General features: G+C 38.5%; 1 protein-coding gene across 2 annotated transcripts in view; it reads left to right on the forward strand.

The window, feature by feature from the left end:
• The window catches only part of KLHL2 (kelch like family member 2), an 82994-nt gene that overhangs the window by 59254 nt on the left and 7948 nt on the right, over positions 1 to 15792 (forward strand). For both annotated transcript variants that reach the window (XM_006111707.4, XM_075930150.1), the window contains 7 exons: positions 5782 to 5891; positions 7812 to 7928; positions 9286 to 9435; positions 12026 to 12143; positions 12784 to 12981; positions 13589 to 13690; positions 14867 to 14995. In XM_006111707.4, coding sequence (XP_006111769.2) covers positions 5782 to 5891; positions 7812 to 7928; positions 9286 to 9435; positions 12026 to 12143; positions 12784 to 12981; positions 13589 to 13690; positions 14867 to 14995 — 924 coding nt within the window. The remainder of the gene's footprint in view (positions 1 to 5781; positions 5892 to 7811; positions 7929 to 9285; positions 9436 to 12025; positions 12144 to 12783; positions 12982 to 13588; positions 13691 to 14866; positions 14996 to 15792) is intronic.

The following is a 15792-nucleotide window of genomic DNA, read 5'->3' on the forward strand; positions in this document are numbered from 1 at the left end:
GTGATTTTATAATCTTCAGCAACAAACTAATGAAATATTTAAAACAAATTTTAAACTAAGGTCCTGTAGATATAGTAATGCACAACTGTTTTTGTCAGTAAATTCTAGGTTGGCACATGCCTGTTAAATGGTTTCTTTACTACTTAACATCTCTTTCACAGGTAATGTAATGCTAATAAATCCGGCAAGTTGGAAGGCTTTTCACTTTTAACAAATCCACCACAGGAAAAGAGTCACCAGTCTGCAAGCAACAACAGTCTGCTGTGGGAGCCTTCAGGAATGGTCAGAATAAGGATAGGAAGAGGGGACATCTTGAGCACTAAGATTCAAGGAAGGCATTCCCTACCTTTGCCTCTTATACCCGCTGCCCATGCTCAGCTGTAGGGAGATATCTTAAATGGTTCCTCAGTCATTCTTTGTGACTGTACTAACATTGATGAGCTATGTGAGTTCTTTTTTTATGTTTCCTGTGACACGAGAGGGGGGGAACCATTATGTGAAGCTTCCTGAAGGTCTACAGAAATCTTCAATAAATGTGCCTCCTTCGATTTCTGATGTATTTTTTTATGGCACAGCTACAGAATCATATAAAATAACCATAAATGGTTGAAATCTATTAATGGTAGAACATGTATCTAGGCTGTCCTGAACAGCAGATCACACAAGGAGACATATTTAGGGGACAAACAGTAATTTTCATAAACTAAGCAGCAGATGGGCTATGTTAGACTTCAAACTGTTCTTCCCACAGAAATTCTGCAAATCAGTATTCATCTAAGAGAACTTTATTAATTCTTTACTAAATTAAATATACATATAGTAAAGTAGTCAGTCAAATCGTAAGCAAAAAAATGCAAGTACCACAAAATCAAGAAGGTCTGACCTTATACTTAAAATGAATGTATTATTAATACTCAGTTGATTCATGCTAGGGATGTTTAAATATCATGTATCTGTGTAATTGTTGGAAATTTTAGTGGATACATGTTTATACGTGCAGGGGGAGGGAGGGCTACATGTAATCGGCAACATGCTAACATCCCTAATTCGTGCATCCAAATATTTGTTGCATAATCTGTTGCTTGTATAGATAGTTTGTCATGGGAAATGGCACTGCTGATGTCCATATTCCTAAACACAGCAGCTCAGACATTGCTACCTGTGGTTTCTGGCTGGAACAGGTAACAGGACAACTGTTTGCTGCCTTTGGATGTGTAATATGCAGGGCAAATGGCAGTATTTCTAGCAGATGACGTGAGGAAGAGAGAGGCGCCTAATAGCAGCTTCCCTTCTCTGAGTACCTGCCACTAGAACCAGATGGAGAACAGCAATTGAATTTTGTAGAGGATTTCAAATTTTGTTTTCATTGATTTGGAATGAAAACCACAAATTTTAAAATTCTCGAATAAATTTGAAGAAAACTGATTTAATTTTAATAATTAGAAAACAAAATTCTGCCTGACAGCTGACAGTGACCTAGAAGCCCTGGCTCTGTGGCAGTCTACCAAGAAGGCTACTGAGGAGCTGGAAACTTGGGAGCTGAGGCTCTTACAGCTCTTAGATCGGGGTGGCCAACCCGTTACAGACAAAGAGCCAAAATAGTGTTGGATACAGCTCAAAAAGCCAAAGGGAAAAAAGTTGTTGGCGGGGATGAGGCCCTGTCCTCCGCGTTTAGTTGAGGTGTGGATGCGGGAGCTGCAATTTTTTCTTTGAAGAGCCGCGGGTTGGCCATCCCTGTCTTGGACCATCTGCCTCTGTCAGCTCAGAGAGCTTTAGAAGCTGAAAGGAAATTAGAGTAGTTTTTGAATGCAAACTCACTGAGATCAGCACATCTCTACAGATTATATCAATTTCAACAAATTAGTGTTTTCAGGTGGAACAACATTCCAGTGGAAAATTTCTGGCCATTTCTATCTGCCACTCTATCTAGCCCCAGAAATTTCTAGGAAATATGGAAAATAGAGGTAAACTTTACAGTGAAACAGTTAAAACCAAGCCAACTTGATGTTTCATGAAGCAGCAGTAAATTAGTGTGGAGTATTACTTTGAAGTTAGATTAGGGACCTAATGTTGCCAGCTCTTGCAGTTGCATTTCCTGCTTTGTGATATTTGGTGTTCAAAAAGCCCTAGATCCTGAAGTTACGCGCTCAGATGAGAACCTATTTTCAGTGTTAATGAAGTGCTTTTCTAATCCTCCTGGTTGCAGAGAGAAGCTTGAAAATGTGAGCCCCACAGGTCCCAAATCCAGAACATATATCAAAAGATGCAACCTTTTTTTTTTTTTTTAAATGAAAAATTTTAATCCATATTTTGGGATATTTTGGGACTTTTTAATGGATGGGGTTGGAAATACTACTTCACTTAATTTAAAATTAAGATTCTGTTGTCCCTCTTGTGGTTCTATTCGTTAATGTGAAGCACATAGGCTGTTTGGTTGTAGCAGTGCCCAAGAGATTTTTTAATTATTCTATACAGTATGAAAACAATTAAGTCTTCAGCGGTGTACCATTTTGTTACCCCAGAGACTCAGGTAAGCAAATGTTCTGTGTCTTTGACTAAGTTAAATTGTCTCTGCACAGAAGCCAGATCCGGCCTGGTGTTCTAATCACTGGTGGGATATTCACACAAAGATAAAATCAGGCTACCAAGGTTTAGGGCCAAACCATGTATTTTGAAGTAAAATAGCACAAACATGAAAGTTAAGAACAGTAAACAACCCACCCTATCCCAGGAAGAAAAGATAGACAGAAAACATCCCAATACAAAAGTGTATACTTCACAGAGGAAAGTGGCGATCGGTGCCTGCAAACTGCAACCTCGTGGCTAGTGTAAAGCCATAAGGGAGGACAAGCAGGAAGATCCCTCGAGGCAGTGCCATGTCCTCTCCAATTGAAACAGGAATGCTGAAGGGATCCTCGATCACCACATGGAATGGCTCCTATGGATCCAGTCCTGGTGGGTCCTTCAGTCACATCAGCAGGTCCAAAGGAGGGTTGGAATAGATTGTAACTCAGTCCAATTCCAAGGCTCTTGCCAAATATCTGGAATGTGGGGCGTTCCCGCACGTACGGTGGCCAAACAAATCCAAGGCTTTAGACTACCAAAAGCCAAAACCATAAACCACGGATGGCAAAATGAGGAATGTCACAAGGGAAAATTGAACAGGCACATCGACAGACAGAGGAGAGATGAACCTGAGTTCTTCTCTGACCCAAGATTTTATGCTCTCTAAGGCGGGAAAAATATGGTAATGAGCTGGGGATAAGATTGGGGTCACGTGAAGCTCAAGGTGCGGATTGAGTGCACCCTATTAGGGATGTGTGCAGAGGTGTTAGGGTGGAGTGCAGCGTTTTGAGCTGATTACACAGATTAGAGAGGGGTGCAAAAGCAGGGTGGTGTTCATCATTCCCTAGAGTTAGGTGTGAAACTAGCTCTGAGGTAAAAACCAACACTAAACAAAATGGAGGTCTGTTAAACAAAATGGAAGTCTGTTTCACTCCCTCATGCATGTGCTGACAGCCTGTTTCAGGGCAACAATTTCTAGATAATTTATTGTTGATGAGCTATTAAAAGTTATCCCTGTTCAGTTATTGTGCTCTTCCCTATTTTGGTTTCTCATTGCAATAATTCATTTAGCTGCTGTTTCGCTTGGCTTCTGCTAACAGGGTATGTATCAAACAGTTAAAAAGATCTCCTTGGTAACCATCTAACTTTAAAGAGGCAGCAGATAACAGCTTAGTCTTTTTTGGTAACTAGAATTATTCAGATATCCATCTGCTGTGCTTCTATCGCTGGTGCATCAGGGTGCAGGTTCTCAAGTTTTCTCGGCTAACAGTAGCACTCAAGAACCTGAACCCCTTGTTGATATTGATAATCTTGTGGCTTACTTTTTCTTATTTCTCCTTTCTTACTGTATCTTTCAACTGCTCGTTTTGTTTTGTGCATTACTGTTTGCCACCCCCTTTGCTTAAAACAGTTTTCTGCTTCTTCAAACACCTGCTTTCTTTTTGTTCAGCTTTCTAAAATCTGCTTAAACTTTCCTTTAGGGTCCCCATAATTAACATTTCCTGAGTTCTAATCCTGTGTATCTTATCTTTTGTTCAGACAATGTTTTCTGAGCAAGGAATATGTATCTTCCTAGTCCATATAGTACGAAATTATGACATTGCATAACTCTTAATCAATTGTCAAAAAGCTGTTTACATCACATTATTGATTGTAGAGTAAATTGGGTACTTGAATTGCAGGAATGCTTAAATATCCTGATTAGTTTTATTAAGGTAGGATGAACCAGGGCTTCTATACCTAAGCTTTCTTTAAGTGTTGGGTTAGATTCATTTAAGGATAATCAGTTCCCCTGCTTTGTTTCCTACCTTTCCCTTGACACCCTAATGCCTCTGGCACCTGCATGACGAGCCTATAGTTCAGTTCATTCCATAGGCCTTGGATTCCAGACCTTCTCATTTTCTAACGGTATGTTTACACTACAGAGTTTTTTCAGAAAACTTCAATTACTTCCAGACTGCAATTGCGTTCTTCCGAAAGAAAATCGAAAGAACAGAGGGGGAGTTTCTGACATTGGTAATCCTCATTCTACGAGGAAGAAGCCTTTTTCCAAAAGAGCTGTTTTGGAAAAAGGCGTGTGTGGAAAGGGAAGAGGGATTTTTTTGAAAGAAGAGGAAAGAGGAAAAAGTATAGGTATCCTGGTGGCCATTCCGTTCATAGTAATCAGAGCTGACGTGAATTATAGCGTCCATTCAGTGTGGCAAGCAGATGGCTTTTTCTGTGTGCTTTTTCAGTGTGGATGCTCTTTTTTGGAAGAAGTTTTTTCTGGAAGATCTCTTCCAGAAAAGCTTCTTCTGAAAGAAGCCTGCAGTCTAAACGTAGCCTACGTCTTCAGATTCTGTAAACTTTGAGCATATCCCTACATGGAATAAAAAAAGAGGATCGGAGAAGCGGGAAATACCTCCATGTCCTGATTTTACTTTACACATAAAAGTGTCTCTTGTCTGTTAGGCATAAGTGATGAGAAAATCCCGGTTAATAACCACAAGGCTACATGTTATGCCTATTTATAAGCAACTATGTTGTTTTCATTAGTCTTGTCAGAGACTCTGAGTCTAAATCAATTCTTTCAATCCATTTGGTGAAGAATTCCATCTTCATGCTTTTTTACTCTAAAGAATAGTTTTTAATACCGTCCCTCCCCCTCTGGTTCATACAGATGGTTGAGGTACTTCATTCCAACCACTGCACCTCTTGGCAGAGTCCAAACCCTCAGCTTGTAAATATTGATGATGCTTCTGCTTATGAAAGTGCTCCATCGTGGGTAAATGCTCTATGTGGGAAACTTTCTTTTACAAGGGTTTACAAAGTATCTTAAAATAAGGCATTCTCCATAGATAAGTGATTTGCTTAACTGGACTTTCAAAGATTATCATAAAGTGATAACTGACAAAATCTGTTTAATTACAATTAAAATTGCTTCTAATGCAAGTTTTTAGTATATGGTAAAATGTGAAAAGTTTTTTTATGACATTTTTAAGTTTAACTTTAATTTTTGTCTCTGAATATGTTTATAAAAATTGCCTTCTCTACTTTTGTAAAAGGCAATGATCAAAACTTGATGTGCTAGAAAATACTATAAAATAAGATACTGTTTATATACTTAACCAAATACCTGGATGTTATATGCTAAATCAGTCAAATTTTGTATATTTTTTTATTGCTGCTTATAAGCTGTTCAGTGAGGGATGCTCAAGAGAACTTTTTTTTAAACAGAACAGCATTTTTCTGATGTCGTACTTAGTGAAGAATTCCTCAACCTTGGAGTAGAACAGGTGTGCAGTTTAATATCCAGTGACAAACTTACAATTGCATCGGAGGAGAAGGTAAGATACCACTATTCAATTTATTCCTTCCTTCCTTTTGGATAGACAAAAAAAGTCAGTTGTTCACAGATCTTACATAATATTTGGATGGATTTTTTTGTTAAACCCTCAATAAAACGGTTATTGGTTACACAAATTATGATCTCTGCACTTAAGGAAGTTTTACAGAAATGCAGTCAAAGTGTTCAACCTTTAAATTAATCCCTTGACAGATTTAAGCTTTTAAGGATTCTAAGAATGCATTTAACTAGTTGACTCACAATTAAAAAGTCTAAGCTTCTAGCTTTGGGGTAAACAAATCAATACATGCATGCTACTAATACAGGAATGTGTACATAGTAATTGGCTAACAAGGGACATACAATAAATTGGAATTTGCTTTAATTTAGCTGTTCAAAATAGTGGTTTTGAGGAATTTATATATACCTGGTAATTTTAAGGTAAAATGTACTAAAGTGGACAGCTGTCAAGTTAGATTGGTCTTTAGATTTAAGAGATTTAGTGTCCCCATTTAAAAACAAAAAGAGTGGGAAAGGGCTGCAAAAGAGATTTAGATAGCTGTGTATGACTAAAACAGCTTTAAAGGTACCTTTATATTTTCCCATGCAGCCAGATCCTGATCCCATGGGAGTCAGACAGAATTCCCACTAATTTAAATATAAACAACACTTGACCCTTAAATACCTAACCATTTTGATTTGCAGATATTTTCATTTTGAACATACATATACAATGTTTTTTCCTATTTAAAAATGTGCTGATCTGTCATAGGAGAGATGCAGCCATCCCATACTATATGTACGAAGAGGAGGCTGAATTCCCCTGTTCAGATACGCTTGATGAACACAAGATGCGTGGCCAAATGATCACACATGCTTTACATAAAAAAAAATATAATAAAGCCCTTTTGAGCACAGGTGGCACATGACATGATGAACTGATGACATCTGCTATTCCCACAGCTGTGAGAATCTAGTTCTCTCCCACACAGAAGTGCTTGACTTTAATATGTAAATGTGTGTTTCTAGAAAGACACTTAAAGTTTAATTCTCTGATTTTACATAAACAGTGAAGTATTGTGCAATGGGGAGAAATTACATTTTCCTTGCTCTACTTGGAGAGGGGGAAACCTTTCTTGGGTCTGGAGCCACTGGCCCACAGAAAAATCAGTCGGGAACCGTGCACAAGTGAGATGCAAAAAAAAATAAAACAACCCCAAAGCTCTCACTGATGTAGCCCCCATCTGAGGAAAAAGACATTCCCTTTGCACACCAGAGGCTGGGGGGCCCAGGCTAGTAGATTTTGTGTGCTCCAGCCCCATGGAGTGACAGTAGGAGGGGCTGGCATGCCAGCAGGGGCTCCCTAATGCTGGGGGAGGAGCCCTGAGCCTCAGGGGCCAGATCCATGAAAGCTGGAGGCTGAATGTGGCCCCCGGCCTTAGGTTCCCCTCCCCTGCCCTAGTTGGCTGCTTCTCAATTTGAGTGAGAGTCTAGTTTGGTGACAGGAGCAAAGAAGCAGGTGAATTAGTTATGGTAGTTCTGGACTTGAAGACCTTAAGAAAAAGCAGGGTGAGAAAATAGATTTACTTGGATGCAGGCTTTTATTGACTTTACAGCACTAACTAAACTAGCTCTTATGGGAGAAGTTCTGATTTGATTTGTTGACAGTTTTTCTAATAGTGAGAATTAATTGACAGTGTCTACTGGAGGGCTCTCATTGAAGAACAGTAAAGTATACAAAGGGTTAAATAAATATGTTGAAAGGATTGGAGTAGGAATTTTATACACGCTCCTATTTTTATACTTCAGGAATATTAGTTCAAGTGAAAATAGGCTTTGGGGGCACACTTGTACTTTCATGAAGTACACTGATGAATTTGTAAAACGTGGGGTCTCATGGCATGTGTTTGTTTTCTGGAAGGTTTTTGAAGCAGTGATCGCATGGGTAAACCATGACAAAGATGTGAGGCAGGAACTAATGGCACGCTTGATGGAACATGTTCGGTTGCCTTTGCTTTCCCGAGAATATTTAGTTCAGGTAAGCAAAACAAATAAAAATTCTTGTAAGAATTTACACACTGGTTTTATTGGAATTGTGTATGTCAGCAACCTTATTCTTAAATCATAAAGGCAGTGCAATTATGCAATCAACAAATAATTAAAAATAAACTACCACTGAATCAAATGAAGGATAGCAAAATTAGATAAAACATCACAGTAATTTAATTGTGTTTTAGTCTAATTGTAATTCTATACAAATAGTTTCAAACAAATGTTTCCTTAATCATATTGTACATATGTGATTATTAATCTGAGTTTAGGTTTGATCTTTGTTTTGTAATCTCATCTCTCAGGGTGTCTCTAGACTACAGGTTTTTTTTTGAAAAGGTGGCCTTTTTTTTTCAAAAAAACCTTCCCTTGTGTCTACACTGCTGCTGCGTTCTTTCAAAAGTAAATCGAAAGAATGCAGCAATTTTTTTCAACCGCGGAAAATCTCATTTTATGAGGAAGAATGCCTTTTTTCGAAAATGCTTTTTCAAAAAAAGGCACTAGGTAATGCAAACTGTGCTTTTTCGAAAGAGAGCATCCAGACTGCCTGGGTGCTCTCTTCCAAAAAAGCAACTTGCTTTTTTGAAAGTACTGGTTGTATCTAGACGCTCTTTTTCGAAAAAGCCTTTTTCGACAGAGACTTGCAATCTAGACGTAGCCTCATATAGCACATCTTTTGTTAGTGATTTTTTTCATGATTTTAATGGATAAAAGTTAATGTTTACATTTTAGTACATGGTAGCTAATATTTTATCATTTTTAAATATGTAGAATTTGGTGTCAAAACAGTTTTGTTTTATGTCACTTAGATAATCTATAGTTTTGCAGATTTTTGTACAGTTATCACTTTATCTAACATAAGCAACTTTTAGTTCCCCAAGATGTCAATTAACTATGATAAGCATCCTGACTCTAGTCATACCTTATGATCTGACTAGTGTCAGGATGCTTATCAGAGTTAATTGACATCTTTGGGAACTAAAAGTTGCTTACTGTATGGTGGAAATATGAGCAACATTTCTTCACTCTCTTTCTTCCTATTAATCTATATTGAGTTTGTTTAATAATTTTCCTGATGGTCAAGAGAATCGTATTAGAAACATTTGCCATTGCCTAAAATTGTATCTTTCATTTCATAATAAGAAGGGTTGATATTCTTCCATATTTTCCCCAGGGACATGGCATATCAACATCATGATGTTTCCAGCCTTTCACTGGCTGTGGTATGAGCTACACATTCAGTGCTTTAATTTTTTCCTGTAATGTAGGGTTATTTCACTTCAGTTTTGTGATTTATGTTTTACTTGAAAGTGCTGAGATCTTGTCAAACTTTCATTAATGCACAGAGGGTTGAAGAGGAGATGTTGGTAAAGAACAGCAGTGCATGTAAAGATTATCTCATTGAAGCTATGAAGTATCATTTACTGCCATCTGAGCAACGAACATTGATGAAAAGTACTCGAACCAGATTGAGAACACCTGTAAGCCTTCCAAAGGTAAAATCTTTAACTTCTAAGATGTTGCTACCTTCATACTGAATTTAGTCTGAAGTCTCCCATTGCCAGGTATGGTGAACCACAGCCAATGTGAGCTATGAGCAGATGTACCTACAGCCACTCAGGTTAATAAATCATCTGTTAGCCCACCAGGAGCTAAACCATGTCCAGCCATGTCCTAAACTGACTGACAAAAAAACTTATTTTGGAGTTTAAAAATCATAAATGTCTACGGTGTTAACGTGTTTTGGTTCTTCAAGGAAAATGTTCTAGAACTGTACCATTTTGAACCAGAGAAGTTATGTTACTGCTATCATAGTAATTGAAGTTACGGGTGTAGGGTTGGGTCAGGGAATGTAAGCTTGAATAAAATTATAGAGTTGTACCTTCTGGAGTATTTTAAATGCCTAGGCTTCTCTCCTCTTTCACCTAAAATACAGAAGAAGCTTGATCACAGTACTAGTATTCTAACTGCAAAATAGGAGCTAGATGTCAATGCAGTTCCTGTGACTGTTGCATGTTCATTGAAGCTTTACAATTAGTGTTCCCTCCGGAGGACCAAATCAAAGGCTAGGTTCTGCTCTGTGGTGCATATTCACAGTCCTCACTGACTTCATCTAGAAGCTGTATTCTCCCACTTGAGGGTAGAATCAGTCCCCAAAAGCTTCCAGCTCAGTATCCTGAGCTTCCTGTTATAATGTGCTTATCACAACTGAATGCAATAGCTGGGTGGGAGGAAGAAAAGAAGATGTGGCTCATTTCAGAGTATTGTCTGCATTTGGCTTACGAGGGAGGGAAAAGGAGCCATGAGAGGAAATAAGTGGCCAGACCAGGTGGGGGCACTGCCCCACCAGGTGCAATGGAGGAAGGGGAGGTTTATAACCCACACATTCTGGAATGAACTCTCATGTCACTAATCCACATCATTCATTCTCCTACCCAGGAGATCAGCATTTAAGCATGATTTTTATGATCTGTTGCTGGCATTGCACTAGTAAACTTCGTCTCTCTTGGGATTGGTAAGAAATTTTTCCCCATTGGCAGATCCAGGGTGGATTTTTTTTTATCAACTTCCCTCCAGCATTTCTGGGACCTGGTAAGATAGGTAAGGTAAGGTCAGGATGTTGTAACTTAGCATTAGCAGGTGTGGCAGGAGTCCCATGAAGGATTTGTTACAGAGGGGCTTTGTAGAGGATTCAATAAAGAACTAAATAAATTCATGGTGGTTAGGTCCATTAGTGACTATTAGCCAGGATGGGCAGGGATGGTGTCCCTAGCTTTTGTTTATTCAAGTTGGGAATGGGCACTGGAATGGATCACTTGATGATTTCCTGTTCTGTTCATTCACTCTGGAGTCCCCTGGCATTGGCCACTATCACAAGACAGGATATTGTACTCAGTGGACCTTTGGTCTGACCCGGTATAGCTGTTCTTATTCATTAATAATCAGGAGTTGAAAGTGGATTTAGAGGAAGGCATCACTTAATGAAACTATGAAAAGGGAAATTAGGGCTCCTAATGCCTGGTATGATAGGAAAACAACTCTGCCTTTCTGTCTTCCCTCCACCCACCCTGAGCCTTCATACAAGGGGTAACATGGCAGGGGCCCAGCAATGAGTTGAGAACCAATTTGGAAAGGGTTCTGATAGCAGATCTCCCAAATAGGTGGAATTATTGATGAACTGCACTGTGTGATTTATTCCCAGCTGTAACTGACTAAAGTTGATTAAACTACATCCATTGCATCTTGTGTTTATTCCTGTGTGACCAAGACTAGGGATGTAAGCGACTAGTTATCAGATAAGCAAAAGCTTATCAGATAGTCAATTAGTCCCTCGACTAGTCACTTCCCAGAGAGAGCAAGAGGGAGGAGCAGGAGCCAGTGCTGGGGGGAGCCAGCTTAAAACCCAGTTCCCCCAGCATTATCTCTGCGGGGGGTAGCGGGATAGCAGGGACCGGGCATGAGCCAGGAATCAATTGATTCCCGATTAGTGCCCAGTCCCAGATGCTGTGTCTCTGCTTTTTAAATGTATTAAGAGCCAGGTGGCTCTTAATACACATTTAAAAATCAACAGTGCAGCGAGGATTCAAGCTGGGACAGCTGATTCCTGGCTCACACCAGCTCCCCTCAATTGTGCCCCAGCCTTTTAAATGTATTGAAAGCCTACGAGCTCTGAATATGTTTAAAAGGCAGAGCCTCAGTGGGGTTAGCTCCTGGGGTGGAAGCTAGCCTTGCTGCATCTCCCTTTTTTATCAACTATGCAACTAGTCAATGGAAAATCCATCAACTAGTAGATTAGTGGATTAAACTAAATTTAACATCCTTAGCCATTACAATCTGAATCTTTCCCATACAGCAGGTATTTGTTGTCTTGCCTCAAATACCGCCTTTGGTAAAAGATCACAGATTGTGTGTTTCAGAACTCTTTCAGAACTCTTTGTATTTTTTCTTAAGGTATTAGGCATATGTTTGGATGAAATATCTTTTGATTATGGGCTGTACAGATAATTTTTTTTTTTTTAGAACTTAAAAAGCTTTTCAGATATTCCCATATGTTCAAACAAACAGTGAAAATTGATTCCCTTATAGTTGATGATGGTGGTTGGAGGACAGGCACCAAAGGCTATTCGCAGTGTGGAATGCTATGACTTCAAAGAAGAGCGCTGGCATCAGGTGGCTGAACTCCCTTCCAGGAGATGTAGAGCAGGTATCTAATATGTAACCTAAAGACACTGTCTACAGCAGTATTTAAGACTATTCTTATAAGTTATTGTTTTCTTTACTATTAATTCTACATGCCCTGAGAAGTGCTGAGTATGGACTTCAGTGGGAGCTGCAAGTGCTCATTACCGTTAAAATTCAGACCACTTAATTAAATTACATTTTAAATATGGATTTAGATGTCTAACGTTAGATCACCCAGTTGGGAAAATTTGGCCTGTATCTTTGTGCTTCAATTCCCAGTCTGTAAAATAGATCTTGCAATGATGCTCAGGATAAATCCATTCACATATATGAATTGATTCGATAGTGATGAGCATCATTGTTTTATGTTTAAGTTGAAGAATATGGAGAGAACCATTATGTAAAAATACTGTTTTTTAAAATGGCACTTAATGTAATAGATGTAAGAAGCTGTAAGCAGAGATGAATCCAGCCTGTACAACATTTTTGTAAGTGTCAATGTCATGTAAAATTTAACACTAAAACTGAGTAAAGTGTCACTAAACGCCTGATAACCAAATGTAGTCTATATTATAAATTGTTACTTATTAAACACTAATGCGCTGAGCATAATACAAAAGAAAGTCAGTGCTAAGGTTAAGTAAATTATTTTGTTTTTTCAGGCATGGTGTACATGGGTGGACTGGTTTTTGCTGTTGGTGGTTTCAATGGCTCTTTAAGAGTTCGCACAGTAGATTCCTATGATCCAGTGAAGGACCAATGGATCAGTGTTGCTAATATGCAAGATAGGAGAAGCACCTTGGGAGCTGCTGTATTAAATGGGCTCTTATATGCTGTAGGAGGATTTGATGGGAGTACAGGTATTTTATCTTCAAATACTACTATGTTGGCTATTACAGTTTTAGCTACTATTGAAATAATCCTGCCAGATTGACTTAAGCATCTTGATATTCTTGTCATTTCAAATAAAAAAGACTAGGAAAACCAAGCAAGCTTTTGTGTAGCTGAACATTCCCTGGGAGGTGCTGGTCCTAGCACAAACCAAGTACTCAGTGGGAGCAATGATTTGCACTCCCACTTGCTATAATGCAGGTCCAAAAAAACTCAACAGCATCTGAGCCACTGCGCAGTGAAATTCCCTCCTCACTCTCCTACTTCACAGTTCTCTGACAACTCCCTTATGGAATATATGAGAATAGATGAGAAGCCCCTATTGTGTGTGCATGTAGAGGAGATTTTTCTGCATGTTTTATTCAATATAAGTATGCACACTTATTCCTAACAGACTTTATTGACCAGCCCTTCTCCAAATATCACAGTACATTGCAGGCTGCCCAAGTGATATTAGGCCACATGTACAGCCAAGAATTTTTTTGAGGAAAAAAAAGACTGGAAATCTTAGCAGGGAGAATTACTAAAGACTTAATACTGTGAAGATATGTCACAAATTTTATTTTGTTTTAACAGGTTTATCATCTGTAGAAGCTTATAATATGAAGACAAATGAATGGTTTCATGTAGCTCCAATGAACACAAGAAGGAGTAGTGTTGGTGTAGGTGTTGTTGGAGGTAAGTTTTTATGTCAACTGATAACATTAGTCCTCTGCCTATATCACTGTTGGTACATTTATAAGATTTTTTTGACAAATGCTACATGTATATAGACTATATATAGTTTGAAAGGGTTTTTGCAAAGCAGGCTAGTACTGATTGCAAACATCCACTTGTCCTGATTATTAACTGAGAATAAGACAAGTACAGTTCTGAAAGACTCTGCCTTTTTTCTCTGCTGCTGTTCAAAAATTGGGGTAGGGAATTAGATATTCTCAACCAAAAGGATGGATTAGTGGCATAATCAGTCAGTGACAAAGTAGAGGAAAAGGTAATGTGTTCAAGTAGGGGAAAAAGCACAACTCATCCATGCTATTTTCTGCCACATTGATGAGCAGACTTTAAACTTTGTTTATATTTTTTCAAAACTCCTCTGTGAACATTGTTGTTCAGCTTGCATGGACAGGGCATAACTGTTCTCATTGCTTTTTAAAAGCCATCTGAGAATTAGAAATATTTTGGTCACTAGACGAGGAAATTAGTTAACCTTTATTAAAGGGCCTTTAAGAAACATATAGATGATTATATCCATCTACTATCACAGTTAGCAGAAATTACTTGTGTTAAAGATTATTTTATTTGAAACAAAATGTGTTCTGCCATATTAGAATACATTTAAAAATAGTGTTGACAGGGCCTGAGATGAAACTCGGATTTCTATCCTGCGTATTGAGGAATTACTGTATATATTCGAACATAAGTCGGTTAATTCATAAGCCAACCTCCCAAACTTACAGGAAAAAAAATGTTAAAAAGTCAATGACCCACTTATAAGCTGACTCCAGCATACAGACTTCCAGTCCTAGCTCGTCAGCATCTATGCGGGCTGAGGGACAGGCAGAGTGACATGCTGGCTTCAGGTACAGAGCTTTTCAGCTCCTGTTGGCAGCTGTTTGCTGTTCCCAGCCAATGGAAACTGAGAAACTCCGTGCTTGCAGCCAGCATGTCACTCTGTCTGTGCTGCTTCCCCATAACTACTTTAAATCAGATTATGTGAAACAATAGTATGTAACTGAATTGATGTTTTGTCTGTGTGAGTATATAGAACATCAGAACATACATACCAGGGTATGTGTGTTAAAATAAATTAATCTGCGTATACTATGTGGGGGGGGTTGGCAATTGCTTTTCTAGGTATGCTGTATGCTGTTGGCGGCTATGATGGGGCATCACGTCAGTGCCTTAGTACGGTAGAATGCTATAATTCTAGTACAAATGAGTGGACCTATGTGGCAGAAATGAGCACTAGACGGAGTGGAGCAGGTGAGTGAACAAAAATTAACAAAATGAAAGCAAATTATTATATTACAATCACAGAAACTTGATTCCTTAAAATATAAAATATATGCTGACTTTAATAGGACACTTGAGAATATTTCCTTTTATTGTACAGTGCAAGTGACAGGACACACTGCACATTACAAATGCAAAACTAGTACAATAAGATTAGGGGAATGTTAAATATGCAGGGGTTTTCTTCCCCCTTTCTTTGTACCTTTTCATATTTAACCTACAAGATTTTACAGAGTAATACATGGAACTTCCCATCCAGTGCTTTTTATGTTTCCAACTAAACTCTGTTAAAGCAGCTCAGTGAATCATAGAAATCAGATGAGAGGGGACCATGTCATTTAGGTCATCCCTTTGCCAGTGAAGAATTGCTTTCTCTAATAGGGATTTCAATCTACCTTGAACTGTAGAGTCTTGGCCTCCCCCAGTTCCTTTGGAAGACTTGTTCTGCACTTTAACTGATCTCACTGTTAGGAAGTGTTCTTCTTATATTTGTCCTTAAATTTCCATTCCTTAGTTTTATCCCATTACCTCTATTTACACAACCTTGGTTTCATCTTGAATAACTCCTTCATTACCTGTTGTTTACATCCTTCAGATCTGAATATGTTATGTGTTGCCATCCCGTATCATTTATTCAGACTGGACACACTTATCTCTTTTAGTGTTTCTTCTTAGATTAATATCTTCTGTCGTCCTTTGAACTTCATTCAGTTTTTCTTTCTGGCATTGAAGTGCCCAGATTCTAAAACAGTAATTTAAGTGTAATC

The sequence above is a fragment of the Pelodiscus sinensis genome, chromosome 5 (assembly GCF_049634645.1).
Source record: "Pelodiscus sinensis isolate JC-2024 chromosome 5, ASM4963464v1, whole genome shotgun sequence".
Classification (NCBI taxonomy): Eukaryota; Metazoa; Chordata; order Testudines; family Trionychidae; genus Pelodiscus; species Pelodiscus sinensis.